We start from the raw sequence: 15721 nt of genomic DNA, 5'->3' as shown, positions 1-15721 counted from the left end.
TCCTGCGTGTGAACGAGGTGGACGTGTCCGAGGTGTCTCACAGCAGGGCGGTTGAAGCGCTGAAGGTGGCGGGATCTATCGTTCGACTGTACGTGCGCAGAAGAAGACCCATGCTGGAGACCGTCGTGGAGATCAAACTCGTCAAAGGACCAAAAGGTCCCTAACCAAGCAGTTACAACAGCAACATGAAAGCACTCATGCTCCTGTTAGAAACGCATTCTAAATGATCTCATGGACACTTCCTCTGCTCTTTGGGGTGGCAGGAAGCTGGTTGTTATCATTTCTGTTGCTTGTCTTAAGATGTTATTATGGACAGACTTGTAAAACAAATGATTTTCATAGAAGGAAAGACTGCTTTGATGCATTATTTAGAAACCACCTCACAAACACAACACACACACACACACACACACACACACTGTTCAGAGGAGCTGGAGACAGCACTCACAAGTTATTGTCAGCGTGTAGTCCTACCAACACGGTTCTGTAAAAGCACTTAAGCACACAGGACTCCATTTGTAGCTCTGTATGAGGCCGTGGGATGAATTTGAATGATGGTTACAAACGTGGAGCTCATTAAAGGCCTCTGAGTCAGACAGCTGCCCTGTTCCGGGAAGGAGCCAGTGCCCCATTCACATCCTTATCATAGCTGCTGAAATAGTCTCTGACTCTCACTCCCTGTCTCTAATCTGACTCTCTCTCTGTCTCTGTCTCTCTCTCTCTCTCTCTCTCTCTCTCTCTCTCTCTCTCTGTATGTCTCTAATCTGACTCTCTCTCTGTGTCTCTCTGTGTCTCTCTCTCTCTCTGTCTTTAATCTGACTCTGTCTCTGTCTCTAAATATGTCTCTCTCTCGGTCTCTAATCTGACTCTCTGTCTCTAATCTGACTCTCTTTCTCTCTGTGTCTCTCTATCTGACTCTCTCTCTCTCTCTCTCTCTCTCTCTCTTTCTCTTTCTCTTTCTCCATCTGTCTTGCCAGGACTGGGGTTCAGTATTGCAGGAGGCGTGGGTAACCAGCACATCCCTGGTGATAACAGCATCTATGTCACCAAGATCATCGATGGCGGAGCAGCACAGAAGGACAGCAGGCTGCAAATCGGGGACCGGCTGCTCATGGTGAGGGCGTTGCCCCACACACCAGACTACATGTGCACCCGCACCTGTGCAGGTCCCCACACACCAGACTACACGTGCACCCGCACCTGTGCAGGTCCCCACACACCAGACTACACGTGCACCCGCACCTGTGCAGGTCCCCACACACCAGACTACACGTGCACCCGCACCTGTGCAGGTCCCCACACACCAGACTACACGTGCACCCGCACCTGTGCAGGTCCCCACACACCAGACTACACGTGCACCCGCACCTGTGCAGGTCCCACCACACCAGACTACACGTGCACTGTGATTGTCACAGTGGAGTGTGGTGTACCAAGACTGGGACAGGGACTGGTGTCAAAATTTGCCAGACGTACTGGTATGGTCAGCCGTTATGGTTTGAATGGACACTCAGCATGCTTGCTAGCGGGTTGGGGACTGAATGTCCTGCCGCTCTGAGAGATTCCAGACCGCAGCTCTGCAACAACTGGAATACTGAAGCTGAAACTGATTTAACTAGTTTTTAACTAGTTTTTTAACTGATTTAACTAGTGTGATCTTTAGTTTGGCATCACAAATTCACTGGTGTTTGCTGAAGCAAATGATAAAGCATATTGAAAATCCTGCATGTACACACACACTCTCCCTCTCTCTCCCTTCCTCCCTCTTTCTCTTTCTCTCTCTCTATCTATCTATCTCTCTCCCTCTCTCTCTCTCTCTCTCTGTTACAATCCCCCCTCTCTCTCTCTGTCTGTCTCTCTGTTACAATACCCCCTCTCTCTCTCTCTCTCTCACTCTCTCTCTCTGTCTGTATCTGTTACAATCCTCCCCTCTCTCTCTGTTATGATCTCTTCAAGGTAAATAACTACACTCTGGAGGAGGTCACCCATGAGGAGGCAGTAGCCATTCTGAAGAACACGGCTGACGTGGTGTATCTGAAGGTGGGGAAACCCACTAACGTGTACCTTTCAGATCCCTGCGGGCCTCCTGACATCACCCACTGTGAGTAGCTGCATTATACCATACTACTTCTGTATTGTCCTGTACTAGTTATGTATTAGTGAACAGACATTCCTGTACACTGTGTGTGTGTGTGTGTGTGTGTGTGTGTGTGTGTGTGCGTGTGTGTGTGTGTGTGTGTGTGTGTGTGTGTGTGTGTGTGTGTGTGTGTGTGTGATCAACTTGCTCATTAAATCTGCATTAATTTGAAGTAAAGAGCTTTTAGTTTAGCTGGAGACATTTAAACCCAAAGCAGGTGAGACATTGGGGTGATTGACTAGTTTAAAAATATATTACCGTCTGTAATCAGCTGGTAACAGTTTGTGTCATGGCAGAGACAGAGGGATACAGTGTCATAACCATTACATAGTGTGTCATAACCATAACGTAGTGTATTGTTGCTGGTTACATGGTGTGTCATAACCACTACATGGTGTGTCATAACCATAACGTAGTATATTGTTACTGGTTACATGGTGTGTCATAACCATTACATGGTGTGTCATAACCATAACATAGTGTATTGTTGCTGGTTACATGGTGTGTCATAACCACTACATGGTGTGTCATAACCATAACGTAGTATATTGTTACTGGTTACATGGTGTGTCATAACCATTACATGGTGTGTCATAACCATAACGTAGTGTATTGTTGCTGGTTACATGGTATGTCATAATCATTACATCATGTGTCATAACCAAAAGGTAGTGTATTGTTACTGGTTACATGGTGTGTCATAACCGTTACATGGTGTGTCATAACCATAATGTAGTATATTGTTACTGGTTACATGGTGTGTCATAACCAAAAGATAGTGTATTGTTACTGGTTACATAGTGTGTCATAACCATTACATGGTGTGTCATTACCATAACGTACTGTATTGTTGCTGGTTACATGGTGTGTCATAACCATTACATCATGTGTCATAACCAAAAGGTAGTGTATTGTTAGTGGTTACATGGTGTGTCATAACCATTACATTGTGTCTCTTAACCAAAACGTAGTGTATTGTTACTAGTTACATGGTGTGTCATAACCATTACATGGTGTGTCAAAACCAAAATGTAGTGTATTGTTACTAGTTACATGGTGTGTCATAACATTACATGGTGTGTCATAACCATAATGTAGTATATTGTTACTGGTTACATGGTGTGTCATAACCATTACATTGTGTCTCATAACCAAAACGTAGTGTATTGTTACTAGTTACATGGTGTGTCACAACCATTACATTGTGTGTCAAAACCAAAATGTAGTGTATTGTTACTAGTTACATGGTGTGTCATAACATTACATGGTGTGTCATAACCATTACATAGTGTATTATTACTGGTTATATGGTGTGTTATAACCATTACATGTAGTGTCATAACCATTACACAGTGTGTCATAACCAGTGTTGGGAACGTTACTTTAAAAAAGTAATTAGTTATAGTTACTCACTACTTGTTCAAAAAAGTAACTGAGTTAGTAACTGAATTACTCTATAATAAAAGTAAAAAATTGTTGTCAGAAAATTGTTTAACTTTTGATATTTGTTGCACATCCACAGACCAGTGCAGGATAAAATCCTTTAAAATCCCAAATCTTTGAAAAAAAAAAAAAGCAAAAGTAAACAGTTACACTATATAAAGTGCATTTACATCTATGAAATTAAATTAAATTCTCTCAACCTGAGACAACTGGTTTGTTTACAACAGAAGTAAACTTAACAATAAAACCTCTATTCTTAATTAAATAAATCAAATACTCAGTCTGGTAGACATTCAGGAACTTCAAGTATTTTCTTAAATAATGTTTATTTCGCCTTGAAAGTTCTAGTTTTCTTCGGCTTGCACCTGACGCCATTTCGGCCTCTTCTCCGTTTGTGTCGTGTCACTCGCGTGCTTCGGCGCACGTGTAAAAACACTGGCTCTGATTGGCTATCATAACGCTGCCTTAGCCAATCGCTTACTGACTTGTTAAGTTAAACAGGTGTTACACCGAGAACTGTGACCTATCGAGATCTGTTACTTCTCACTAGCCTGGACAGCGGTCCGCTCGGTTTACTGTTAGTATATCAATATATAGTAACGCACCGCTTTTAATGACCAGTAACGTCAACGGCATTGTAACGACAGGAAAAGTAACTAATTATATTATCCCATTACTGAAAAAATGACGTTACCTTAACGGCGTTATTCGCAACACTGGTCATAACCATTACATGTAGTGTCATAACCATTACATGGTGTGTCATAACCAAAATGCAGTGTATTGTTACTGGTTACATGTTGTGTCATAACAATTGCATGGTGTGTCATAACCATTACCTATAGTGTCATAACCATTAAGTGGTGTATTGGTACTGGCTACATGGTGTGCTGCTCACTCTTTTCCTTTGTCTTCCTCTGTTTCTTTCTCCCTCTCTCCCCTCTCTCTATATCTCTCTTTTTCTCTCTGTCTCCCTGTCTTGCTCACTGTCACTCTCTCTACAGCATTTTCCCCTGCTATGGATAATCATATCTCTTCTGCTGGTAATAATGGGACTCTGGAGTATAAGTCCAGTCTTCCTCCCATCTCCCCCGGACGCTACTCACCCCTGCCACGCCACCTGCTGGGGGAGGAGGACATAAACAGGTTGGATGGCTTTTCATTCTTACGGTAATTGCCTCGGTCTCTCCGCCAGAAGCCGTACTCCGCAGGTACTCTGTGTAGAACCGCAAACCTTCCTACCTCTCCCTCCCAGTGTGTCGCTGTGTGGAAGTTCCAAACGCATTGTGAGGCGGAATCGCCATGACGCCCCTGCCGTTCTGCCCCACCCACCCTTGTTGCTCCTCCTCCCTAGACATGGTTGTCTGTCTCCTTAATGAAACGTCCTGTGTGAACGTGAATGTGTCGTCTTCATTGAAGTGATCAGCAGTGATCAACACCTACACTCACAACTCTTAGACTGATGCAGCTAAATGGATGACTGAAGAAGCTCTTCTTAACACCTTCATAAATTCTTCATAATGCCTTCATAACTTCATTACACCTTCATAATCTCTTCTTAATGGCTCCATAAGATCTTCACAACACCTTCATAATCTCTTCATAATTCTTTCATAACGTCTCCACCACACTTTCATAACCTCTTAATTACGCCTTCATAACTTCTTCATCATGCCTTCATAACCTCTTAATTACGCCTTCATAACTTCTTCATAAACTTTGTTGTGCCCCTTAAGTTTTGGGACATTTGATGGTTTTACACCAATCAGCCACAACATCAAAACCACTTTTAAGTAGCATTTTCTGAGAATTTTTAGCAGCAAGCAAAGTATAGATGACTGGGTTACTACATCTCCAAAATGTAGATCTTGAGGGGTGTTCTTGGGATGCAGTAGCTATGGTATGTAGTATTTACCTACCATCATGTGCACTTGAGGCACTTGAACCATTTAAGGCAGGGGTAATCAATTATATCTTTCCGCGGTCCAATTTTGGCAGATAGCTCTGACCTGAGGTCCGGGTCGGCGGTGGCGAACGTAAGTTGTTGAGTGGGGGGGGGGGGGCGAACGTAACACTCGTTAACACTCGTCACGGAGTGTTTTTCCAGTAGCCCTGAAATAAATGCTCCGGTTTAAAATTTAGTCTCCCGTAAAAATTAAAAAATATTTTTGGCATTTGGGTCCGTATCCAGTTAATCGGGAATGTGATTGGGTCCAGACAGGACGGCGTTCGGGTCCGGATCCGGACCGCGGTCCACCATTTGGTGACCCCTGATTTAGGGAGTGAAGGCTAGTCTGTCTGCTCTGATCCCACAAACATTATTGTAGCACAAATAACTGAAAAGTCTTGACATAAACTTTTCTGTTAGGCTACAATAAATCGTGTTTTCTGAAATTCTTAAGTAGACAAGTTACCTTGTAGCTTGACAGGAAGTTTTCATAACACACGTTACACTGTAGCTTGCTGTGTATGGGGCTGTGCAGCTCTAGAGCACTACTGATAGTGCCTACACTGGGTACGTGAGCACCAGAACTGGACCATGGAGCAATGGAAGAAAGTTGCATGGTCTGGTGGATTCCTGACAGGTCTGATTGAGTCCTGCCATTCTTGCGTATGTTACTTCGACATGTGCCACCTCCTTAAACATTTATGCAGACCAAATATGACATTTCCAGATAGCATTGACCTTTTTCAGCAGAACAATGTGCCTGGCCACACTGCAGAAGATGTTCAGGAATGTTTTAGGGAATATGAGTTCATGGTGTTGCCTTGGCCTCCAAATTCCCCAAATTTCAGTCTGATGGAACATCTGTGGGATGTGCAGGTCCGATCCAGATCCTTTAAGTCCTGTGAGGTGGGGTTCCTGTGAGATGGGGTTCCTGTATGGTGGGGTACATGTGAGGTGGGGTTCCTGTATGGTGGGGTACATGTGAGGTGGGGTTCCTGTATGGTGGGGTTCCTGTGTTGGGTACCTATGAGGTGGGGTTCCTGTGTTGGGTACCTGTGAGGTGGGGTTCCTGTGAGGTGGGGTACCTGTGAGGTGGGGTACCTGTGTAGTGGGGTTCCTGTGTTGGGTACCTGTGTTGGGTACCTGTGAGGTGGGGTTCCTGTGTTGGGTACATGTGGGGTTCCTGCCAGTGTCTGCAGAGGTCTTGTGGAGTGCGTGCCTCAACAGGTCACAGCAGTTTTGGTGGCAGGAGGGGGGGGGGGGGGCACACAATACTAGTCAGGTGGTTTTAATGTAATGTCTGATTGGTGTACTTCAGGTGCAGGGAATATAATGAGTGTAAGTGTTGGGTGCTCTGTAGCTATGATCCTAAACTCTTAGGTGATGTTCCTATGCTCACATAAATGACATACAGGATTGTTTCCCTGTATGTGTGTGTGTGTGTGTGTGTGTGTGTGGCTGTGTTTGTGTGTCTAGTGGTATGTTTGTGTGTATAGGCAGTGTGTATAGGTTTGTGGGGATTCTTTTAAGAGGCTTTTGGGCAGGAGATTTATCTGACTGACCTGAACTCCCTTAGCAGAGAGGGAGAAAGCTATCTTCAGACTGGAACACATGGACTGGGCAGCTCAGGTCAGGTGGGACCTGTTCTCACTCTCCCACTAAGAGAACTGATCCTGTACGTAGGGCATTCTGACCTGTTCTCACTCTCCCACTAAGAGAACTGATCCTGTAGGGCATTCTGACCTGTTCTCACTCTCCCACTAAGAGAACTGACCCTGTAGGGCATTCTGACCTGTTCTCACGCTCCCACTAAGAGAACTGACCCTGTAGGGCATTCTGACCTGTTCTCACTCTCCCACTAAGAGAACTGACCCTGTAGGGCATTCTGACCTGTTCTCACTCTCCCACTAAGAGAACTGACCCTGTAGGGCATTCTGACCTGTTCTCACGCTCCCACTAAGAGAACTGATCCTGTAGGGCATTCTGACCTGTTCTCACTCTCCCACTAAGAGAACTGACCCTGTAGGGCATTCTGACCTGTTCTCACTCTCCCACTAAGAGCACTGAGCCTTTAGGGCATTCTGGCCTGCTCTTATAACATGATATGCCAGGCTAGCAGGAATGGGTAATAAGGTTAAATCTGATAAGGCAGATGTGTTGTGCTTGGAGCAGCATCCCACAATTCCAGTGGCTTTGCTGAGTTGTAGCCACTTTGTATGCTTATTAGTATTAGTGTAAATTAGAGATGTAAAGAGGGATGACAGATAGAGAACATTAAAGACTTTAAAGACTGGGCACTTATCCCACGTCCGCTGCCCCCCCCCCCCCCCCCCCCCCCCCCCCCCCCCCCCCCCCCCCCCCCCCCCCGCTCCCCCCCCCCCCCCCCCCCCCCAGATTAATCTGAGCTTTTCCAGGCCCGGCTAAACTGTAGGCTTAGCTTAGCCCACTCTGTGCTGCTTGGACCAGTTGCTGAAGCAGCAGGGCTCAGATATTTAAGTGACTCAGTGAACCAAATGTAGAACAAAAAGACCATCATACTTTGACTCCTGAGCCCTTGATAAATAATAGGAAAGAAAACTGAATCTGTCAGATGAAGCTAAGGCGATTAGCAAAGCTTGATGCTGTGTGAGGTAATATATGCGATACATTTGAACCTATGGTACAGCTCACAGATGAATAATGCATGAAGAAAGGCTTATGTTTGGGGGAGTTTGAGGGTGTACACTTAGAAGCTGAGCTCTGAAACGACATACAGATGCTCCCTTTAGTGCTTTAAAGATGCCTCTATAATTAACACACAAAAGTCCTATAAAAGGAACAGTCTCAACTGCTAGTCATGCATTTAGTACTACACACATGCACAGACTGGAACTGAACTTACATTAGCTCCCCAGTGTACTGTAAACAAGCTCTTTTTATCCACACACGCACACACACGGGCATGCGCGCGTGCACACACACACACACACACACACACACACGCACACAATTCCCTTTCCCGAGAGGTTCTGAAGTCCCACTCCCACTCTTCATTAATCATTCAGTTGGTTAAGTGGAACAAACTCACATAGCGGTAGTGCCTCAGCCCAATACTCTTAGAAACACACACACACACACACACACACACACACACACACACACACACAGACACACACAAACCTTCATTCAGCAGGATGAGAAGTGCAGATTGATTCCCTTTCAGTTTTCTTGTCAGTAAGTGATTTTATTTGAATAATGATGGTGCAGGCTGTGTGGTGGCATACAGTCTCTTAGCTGAGTTTGGACTGTAGGTGCCGTCTACAGTGTGTGTAGAGACACCCCAAAGAGCATCAGTTGAACTTAATGAGTTTTTAAGTTTAGTTTAAGCTTAGTTTTAAATGTACATGGCAAAGTTCTGCCATGTAGGTGTGAAATTACTGTGTGTGTGTGTGTGTGTGTGTGTGTGTGTGTGTGTGTGTGTGTGTGTGTGTGCAGATGATAATATTCTTAGTTAGGTTTATATACCATGCCAGAGTGTTTTTCTCTTGTGTGATGAACACAGATGTGTAGTGATGAACACAGATGTGTAGTGATGAACACAGATGTGTAGTGTACAACAGTCTAGCTGTGCTGCTTACTCCTGTGCATTTGGCACTGTATCTTTTTACAACTGACAAAATTCTAGTCCTGCCTTAGTGACGCAGGAGAGAGGGAGGGGCAGGGGAGAGGGAGGGGCAGGGGAGAGGGAGGGGCAGGAGAGAGGGAGGGGCAGGGGAGAGGGAGGGGCAGGGGAGAGGGAGGGGCAGGGGAGAGGGAGGGGCAGGAGAGAGGGAGGGGCAGGGGAGAGGGAGGGGCAGGAGAGAGGGAGGGGCAGGAGAGAGGGAGGGGCAGGAGATGGGAAGTATGTCCACCTCCCTGTGTGGTACTTTAACTATCAGCAACAAAGCAAGACCAACATGTTCACTACATGAGTGCATCTCTCTCTGTCACACTCTTTCACTCACTCTTTCTGACTCTCTGATTCTCTTTCATTCTCTCTCTCTCCCTCTCTCTCTCTCTCTCTCTCTCTCTCTCTCTCCTTCTCCCTCTCTCTGTCCTCTGTGGATCTCTAAAGTATAACTGCAGTAAATCATCTGATCTCATACTGTTTAGTTCCACAACAATAATGAAAAACATTTTAAGGATCTCAATCTGCAGAGTGGAATTGGATCTCTGCCAGTCTATTAGAGACTAGTATGAATATCTTCAATGGTTTCCTATAGTGTGCAGACAGAAGGACGTCTGCCTCGATCTAAGACTGTTTGAAATTAGCCAGCAGATTGATTGAAGTGTTACGTGTCTGTCTGCTAGTTATGTGTTGGTGTTACTAGTTATGTGTTGGTGTTACTAGTTGTGTGTTGGTGTTGCTAGTTGTCAAACACTAGTCTCCTCACTATAGGATATGTGGGGCTTGTGTCTGTGACCTGCGTGTGAGCATGCATGTGTGTTCCTTTCCAGACTCTGCATGCCCTGTGTTCGTCAGCTCAGATAGCAGCTCCGCGCTTCTGAAGTCTTCTGAGCAGACGGAGCTGATTGGTGATTTTGTATCTGTGCTTATCTGCTGTCTCTCTCTGATCAGAAATCCCTCCTTAGATGACGGGGAGGGCCACAGATTCGATTCGCAGCACTTCCAGTTGAGGTGAGATTCCAGACATTTTTGTGTCTAGGGTTCGCACGCATCATCCCGCTCGGAGCGAGACATTTACGGGACATCTTGTTTCGTCCTCCTTGTCCACTGCTGACGAGCTTCTTTCTGTTCTTCAAGTCCAGATTCTTAGAGCAGCGATGTGAGCTGTAGGGGCCCCTGGACACAGAGCCTAGGGCCCCTTCACCAGTGCACCCTGTGTGTGATCTCTACTCCCATCACACCCACCCCCAGAGAGGACACACCCTCACCACCCTCTACACCTGCTCCAACCACCCATTTTCTCTCAAGACTCATTGTCTTCTCTGTAGACAAGCGTTTCTGTGCACACCTGTCATTCTCCCCATTTAGGGGAGGAAAGGAGTGGTGATGCATTTTTGAGAGAGCGAGCGAGAGAGACAGACAGACAGACAGACAAAGAGAGAGAGAGAAAGAGACTGGGCGATTGAGAATAACTGAGCAGATGTGACACATAAAGCCCCTGAAGAACCTTTTGTGCTACTGGTCTAACTGGTCACAGTACTGTTCTGACTGGTGAGCCTGTGGAACACTTACACAGGTGTTAGCGTTGTCACTGGAACAGTATGTGCAATCTAGTACGTATGAAAGACTGATGTATGATTCATTACGTTTATATAATGCTGTTTTTGAGTCTAGTAGCTATATGTAAATGTATATGTCTGTTAGTTGTTTAATTTCTGGCTCCACGATATATGTTTGAAGCCTTGAATGGACATCAGAAAACATGAACTTGCGAAAGCTTAACTCACTCTTCACTTATCTCACGCTTAAATATGACAAATTTAACTCAGCACTAACATTCTAACATTGATATTTCCTTATCTCTGTCAATCTCTTTTTCTCTCTCTCTCTACCTCTCATCATGTTGCCACTCTCTCTCTCCCTCTCTCTCATGCGCACTAACATGGCTATTCTGCTTTCTGCTCTTTCTCTTCCTCTCTAGGCCTCCAGAGCCCGTTTACAGCACTGTGAATAAACTGTGTGATCGTGTCCCCTCCCCCCGCCTCTACTCCCCTGTGGAGTTCGATAAGAGCCCACTACACGCCGTCCCCTTCCCTCACTACCACTTAGGTCTGCTCCCTGACTCCGACATCACCAGGTACTGACCAATCAGCGCTTTGCCTTTAAATGAGGTTCACCTGCACGCCCCGCCCACAACACTCTCCCCGCATGCCCCGCCCACCCAACACCCGTTTGTTCCCCACAGGGGACGCCTCACTGATGGCTCCTCCGCTAACACTGAAGACCTTCTGTACTGTACAAACACCTCACGAGTCTAATTTGGCCTCAGGGCTGGGAAATGTAAAAGGCCAGTTGGTCATGTTGTTGTCTGTCTGAGTTCACACTGGTGTAATCAGACTGTTTGGAAAATGGAGGTAAATCTCTGTTAGGGTTAAAGGAGGAATAGCTGGGAGAATGAGTTCATTACTGGTGTACTGGTTTACTGGTGTGAAAAGCTGAATCTGGTATAAAAAGTTAAACCTGGCAAAAGGGAGAGTTGGACCAGAATGTGAAGGTGTGTAAACTAACCCTAATGCAGTGGTAACCCTAACCCTAACTATCTCTAACTCAGTGCTAACGCTAACCTTAACTAACCCTAACGCAGTGGTAACCCTAACACCTAAACAGTTACCCTAACCCCTAATATTAACCCTAACTCTAACCCTAACACAAACCCAGTGCATGCATGATTGTAAGGGAAATCTTTGATCCATTTGTCTAGATAATCCTGCACTGATGCCTGCCACTACAACTTATTCAGAAATACCACACATTGTTCAGAGCTTCAGGGAGCACAGTTCCTCTGAAGATGGTTCCTTACTGCAACCAGAATTACATGGTTGTTTGATTATTTATTTTTATTTGTGTTTGTTTATGCTTATGTTTATTGCATTATCCAGCACCTCTGTAATGACTCATGACCTCACAGTGGCTTAACCCAACATTTGTGGTCTTGACCTGTGACCCCTCTGTTGCTCACTGAGTTTCTTTCAACTGTTCCTTGATGGGGAGGTGTCACCACAAAGCTTCTCCACTGTGAGCTTCCACAGAGCTTCTCCATTCCTGTCTCCTCTGTAGTTGTGTCTTCTTCATTTCTTCTGTCTTAATTAGGTTTAATTAGGTATCCCACTCTTCACACTGATTTATATGAACACAGTTGTCAAGCCTATAGTTTAGAGATAAATGGTGTCTGAGATCCAAGTTTTTTTTTCCATCAGTCTAATTTTAAATGTGCATGAACACGTGTGTGTGTGTGTGTGTGTGTGTGTGTGTGTGTCTAGGCATGTTTATATCTGTGTGTGTGTGTGTCTCTAGGCATGTATGTTTCTGTCTGTGTGTGTGTGTGTGTGTGTGTGTGTGTGTGTGTGTGTGTGTGTGTGTGTGTGTGTGTGTCTATATTGCTTCATGTTTTCGTCTGGCAGGACTCTTGTTCATGAGCTTGCTTAACAGTCAAGTAGTCAACACATTACTTAAACTATAAAGCACTGACTGATTGGTTTGAGAGTGATTTGCCTGTGAGGGAGATGAGAAGAGACCCATCACCGAAGAGCCTGGCAGGTGCGGACCCCACACGATCCCGGGGGGCGGGGTCACAGTGCTGTCATTTCGATCAGTTCTGATTGGCCCATTTGGGTATGCATGCGGGTGTTTTGATGAATTAATTCCAGTCCAGTCAGCTAAGCAGACAGAGAGAATGTGAGAGAGAGACAGAGAAGGACTAGTGACTGGAGCCTCTAATGTTTCCTCAGACACAAACAGATGTGGCACACAGAGTGCTCTGTTCTTTACTGTGATACTCTGCTGTTGGAGAGGAATGACCCCTGTGTCAGTGCAGACCCCACGCCTGGCGTCATGCTTTACTGCTGAGGAACGCTGGGTCAGAAGAGTCAAATGTTTTTTTTTTTTTTACCACATTTTTTTAAGCAAGCAGCAGCATTGACAGGGTCAAACTAGAATCTGACTGATGATGGTTCAGCTCAGAGTAGATAAACGCTCCGCCACCCCCAGTGGGTCTTGTCACTGCTGATCGATAATCAGGGTGCCGTCAGTGGAGGAGGATGGTGTCAGAACCCAGCAGGTGGAGCTGGCTTCCACAGTCCGGTTCCCCAACCACACCCCTGGGTGGAGGATGTGTTGCCCCATGCTCTTTCAAGCTTTCCGAGCTGTAGTCTAATGTTCCAGTAATGACCTGATGTTTAATTGTGCTCTGTGCAGTTTGTACTGCTCCATGGTGACGTGCTGTCTGTACGTGAGTCGGGCGTCTGTGGTTCTGACGTTCTGAACTGTTACGTTGTGGGACCATGTGAGCATCTGCTCCATTGAACCAGCTAATGATAAAATTCTCTTTCCTTTCTCAGTCTCTCTCTTTCTCTTTCCCCCTCTCTCACTCTACTGATGTACTGGTTTTCTTCTCAAAAGGTAAAGTGTGTGTTTGTGCGTGTTTGCGTGTGTATATTTGTGTGTGTAAGTGTGTGCATGCGCATGTGTGCACACGTGTGCTAGGTGTAATGCAATGCCAAGAGTTTCAGAGACGTAGATGAATTATCTTTGGCTTTGTAGCTTCACAGCTTACGTTCTTCGTCTCCTTCGTCTCCTAAGCTTTTTGAAGTGCTTCTGCAGTCTAGAAACAGTGTGCTAGCTGGCTAAGCCAGCCTGCCTGTCAGAGAAGTCAATCAAACCTACTGATAGGCTCCATCAAGGCCCTCCTGCCCTTAGACTGCCTGGTGAGGCCCCCGACCCGCCCGCCTGCCCGTGGCTGTATTGACCTCAGTCGGGCAAAGGCCGGTGAGAGATGGGCTCTTTGACGAGGCTCTGTGGTTAACACATCACTGTGATTCATCTTTGTGTTTGTCTGTGTTGGCGTGATGGTTTATTCTGAGCCTCCGGGGGGCGCTGGTGTGTCTCGCAGTTGCTGACATGGCAGTTTTTTTCTGGGATATGGATGGCTCGGCACCATGAGGCCTGAGGGTACCGACCCACGGGACGGCTAGATGGCTTTACTCAGCATGGAAATAACCTTGCAAAGATTCGTCAGAACCTAAAATGAACGAACGATAGGATGAGATGGGATGAGATGACTTTATAGCCCCCGTAGGTACATTTGTCTTGGGCTCCTAACCATGCTGCAGTCAATAAATCAGTATGAGTTGATTTCTTTCCTGCTCAGACAGCAGAAGGTGCTCACCTGGGACTGCACTGCTGGGGGTGCTTCAGAGCGTACCCTTCCCTTGACCACTTCGGTGCAGGCTGCACACACGCTTTTGGGACGTGGCCCGTGCCTAGTTGTTGGCTCTGTTTCTTTCTGTGATAATATATTACTCCTCTGTAGTAGCACATCCTGGGTGATAAAGAGGCGGACAGCAGGTCACCACTCTGCTGGGGAGAAAATCCACTGCGCCACTCTGGGAACTGCTGGTAGTGACAGCTGCTGTTGAGACTGTGGCTTCTGTCAGCCAATCAGATGACAACCTTTCTGACACCTCATTTCTGTGTTGTGAGCTTTCTGAGTATGTAAAGGCTACATTCACTATTGTTAATGGGCAGAATAAACGGAGGTGTGGAGGTCAGGAGAGAGACAGTCCTGCATCCTGCACATCAGGATTGTAGTGTAGAGAGGTGGAGCAGGTGGGGATGTGTTCCAGGAAGACGGAGAGACAGGTAAATTAATGCAGTTGACTGGAGATACCAGTTATCAGCACAGCTCATCACTACAATTCTGCAGCTAAACAAGCAGTTTTAAGTTTTTACAGTTTTGTGTGAGGATTCGTTTGAAAGTTGAAGCTGTTGACTGATTATCAGTGTTGACTTCCCAGAATAATCAAAGTTAGCATTTTTCACCCCACATGATTTTTTTTATGTAAGAGAATTAGGAGGGACTGGCATATTACAGATTTGGCTGAATATCACATGCATTTAGTCTCTGTTTAATTTTATTTCAAAATGTTCCAATTTATTAGATAAAAGTATTAATTAGGTTTGCTGTTAAAGGGTTTAGAATGAAGTTGTCTTGTACTAGGGGGGCTTTTATTATTTAAAATAAATTTGATATGCAGAGGCAAACAAATGGACCGCGGTTGCCATCTAGTGGTCAAACTTGATATTGGCATCCTTTGTAACGTCAGGCATGCGTCCCTGAGCACCACGTGTGATATTTTTCTAGGACATGAAAGCAATTAATTTTCAGTCATTTGTCGTTACAGTTGTTGAGGCGTTTTGTTCTTTCATTGTTGTCCTGCACATTATATTGAATGTGGGTGTAGAACCGTTCAAATGACATCTTGTATTGATTATTATAGTGCTGGTCATAAAGATAATTCTCTCTTTTTAAGTAACAACTTTTAGTTAGTATTTATTTGAAGTATTTATTTTTAATATTTATGTTCATATACATGTAGAGGAAGAAGAGAAGAAGAGGGAGTAAGATGGAGTGTAACCGGGTGCGGAGGGAGGGCATACCTGTTTACTCCTCATAAGTAGGTCACGTCCACCTGCTGCTCTAAGAAAGGCC

General features: G+C 45.4%; 1 protein-coding gene across 28 annotated transcripts in view; it reads left to right on the top strand.

Annotated features, from left to right (window-relative positions):
• Positions 1 to 15721, top strand: part of dlg2 (discs, large homolog 2 (Drosophila)) — a 219595-nt gene that overhangs the window by 159840 nt on the left and 44034 nt on the right. For 15 of the 28 annotated variants that reach the window (XR_013133791.1, XM_077020512.1, XM_077020514.1 and 12 more), the window contains 6 exons: positions 1 to 156; positions 978 to 1114; positions 1957 to 2101; positions 4585 to 4750; positions 10126 to 10185; positions 11156 to 11311. The exon at positions 1 to 156 is cut by the window's left edge and continues 14 nt beyond it. Coding sequence is in view for 27 of the 28 variants with exons in the window: in XM_077020512.1 (XP_076876627.1) it covers positions 1 to 156; positions 978 to 1114; positions 1957 to 2101; positions 4585 to 4750; positions 10126 to 10185; positions 11156 to 11311 (820 nt within the window). In the remaining variant the exon portion in view is untranslated. The remainder of the gene's footprint in view (positions 157 to 977; positions 1115 to 1956; positions 2102 to 4584; positions 4751 to 10125; positions 10186 to 11155; positions 11312 to 15721) is intronic. The other 13 variants (XM_077020528.1, XM_077020527.1, XM_077020523.1 and 10 more) reach the window with 5 other exon arrangements.

This window comes from Brachyhypopomus gauderio, chromosome 10 (assembly GCF_052324685.1).
Source record: "Brachyhypopomus gauderio isolate BG-103 chromosome 10, BGAUD_0.2, whole genome shotgun sequence".
NCBI classification, from domain to species: Eukaryota; Metazoa; Chordata; class Actinopteri; order Gymnotiformes; family Hypopomidae; genus Brachyhypopomus; species Brachyhypopomus gauderio.
Note: the sequence above shows the minus strand (reverse complement) of the source record. Positions and strands in the feature narration are given on the sequence as shown.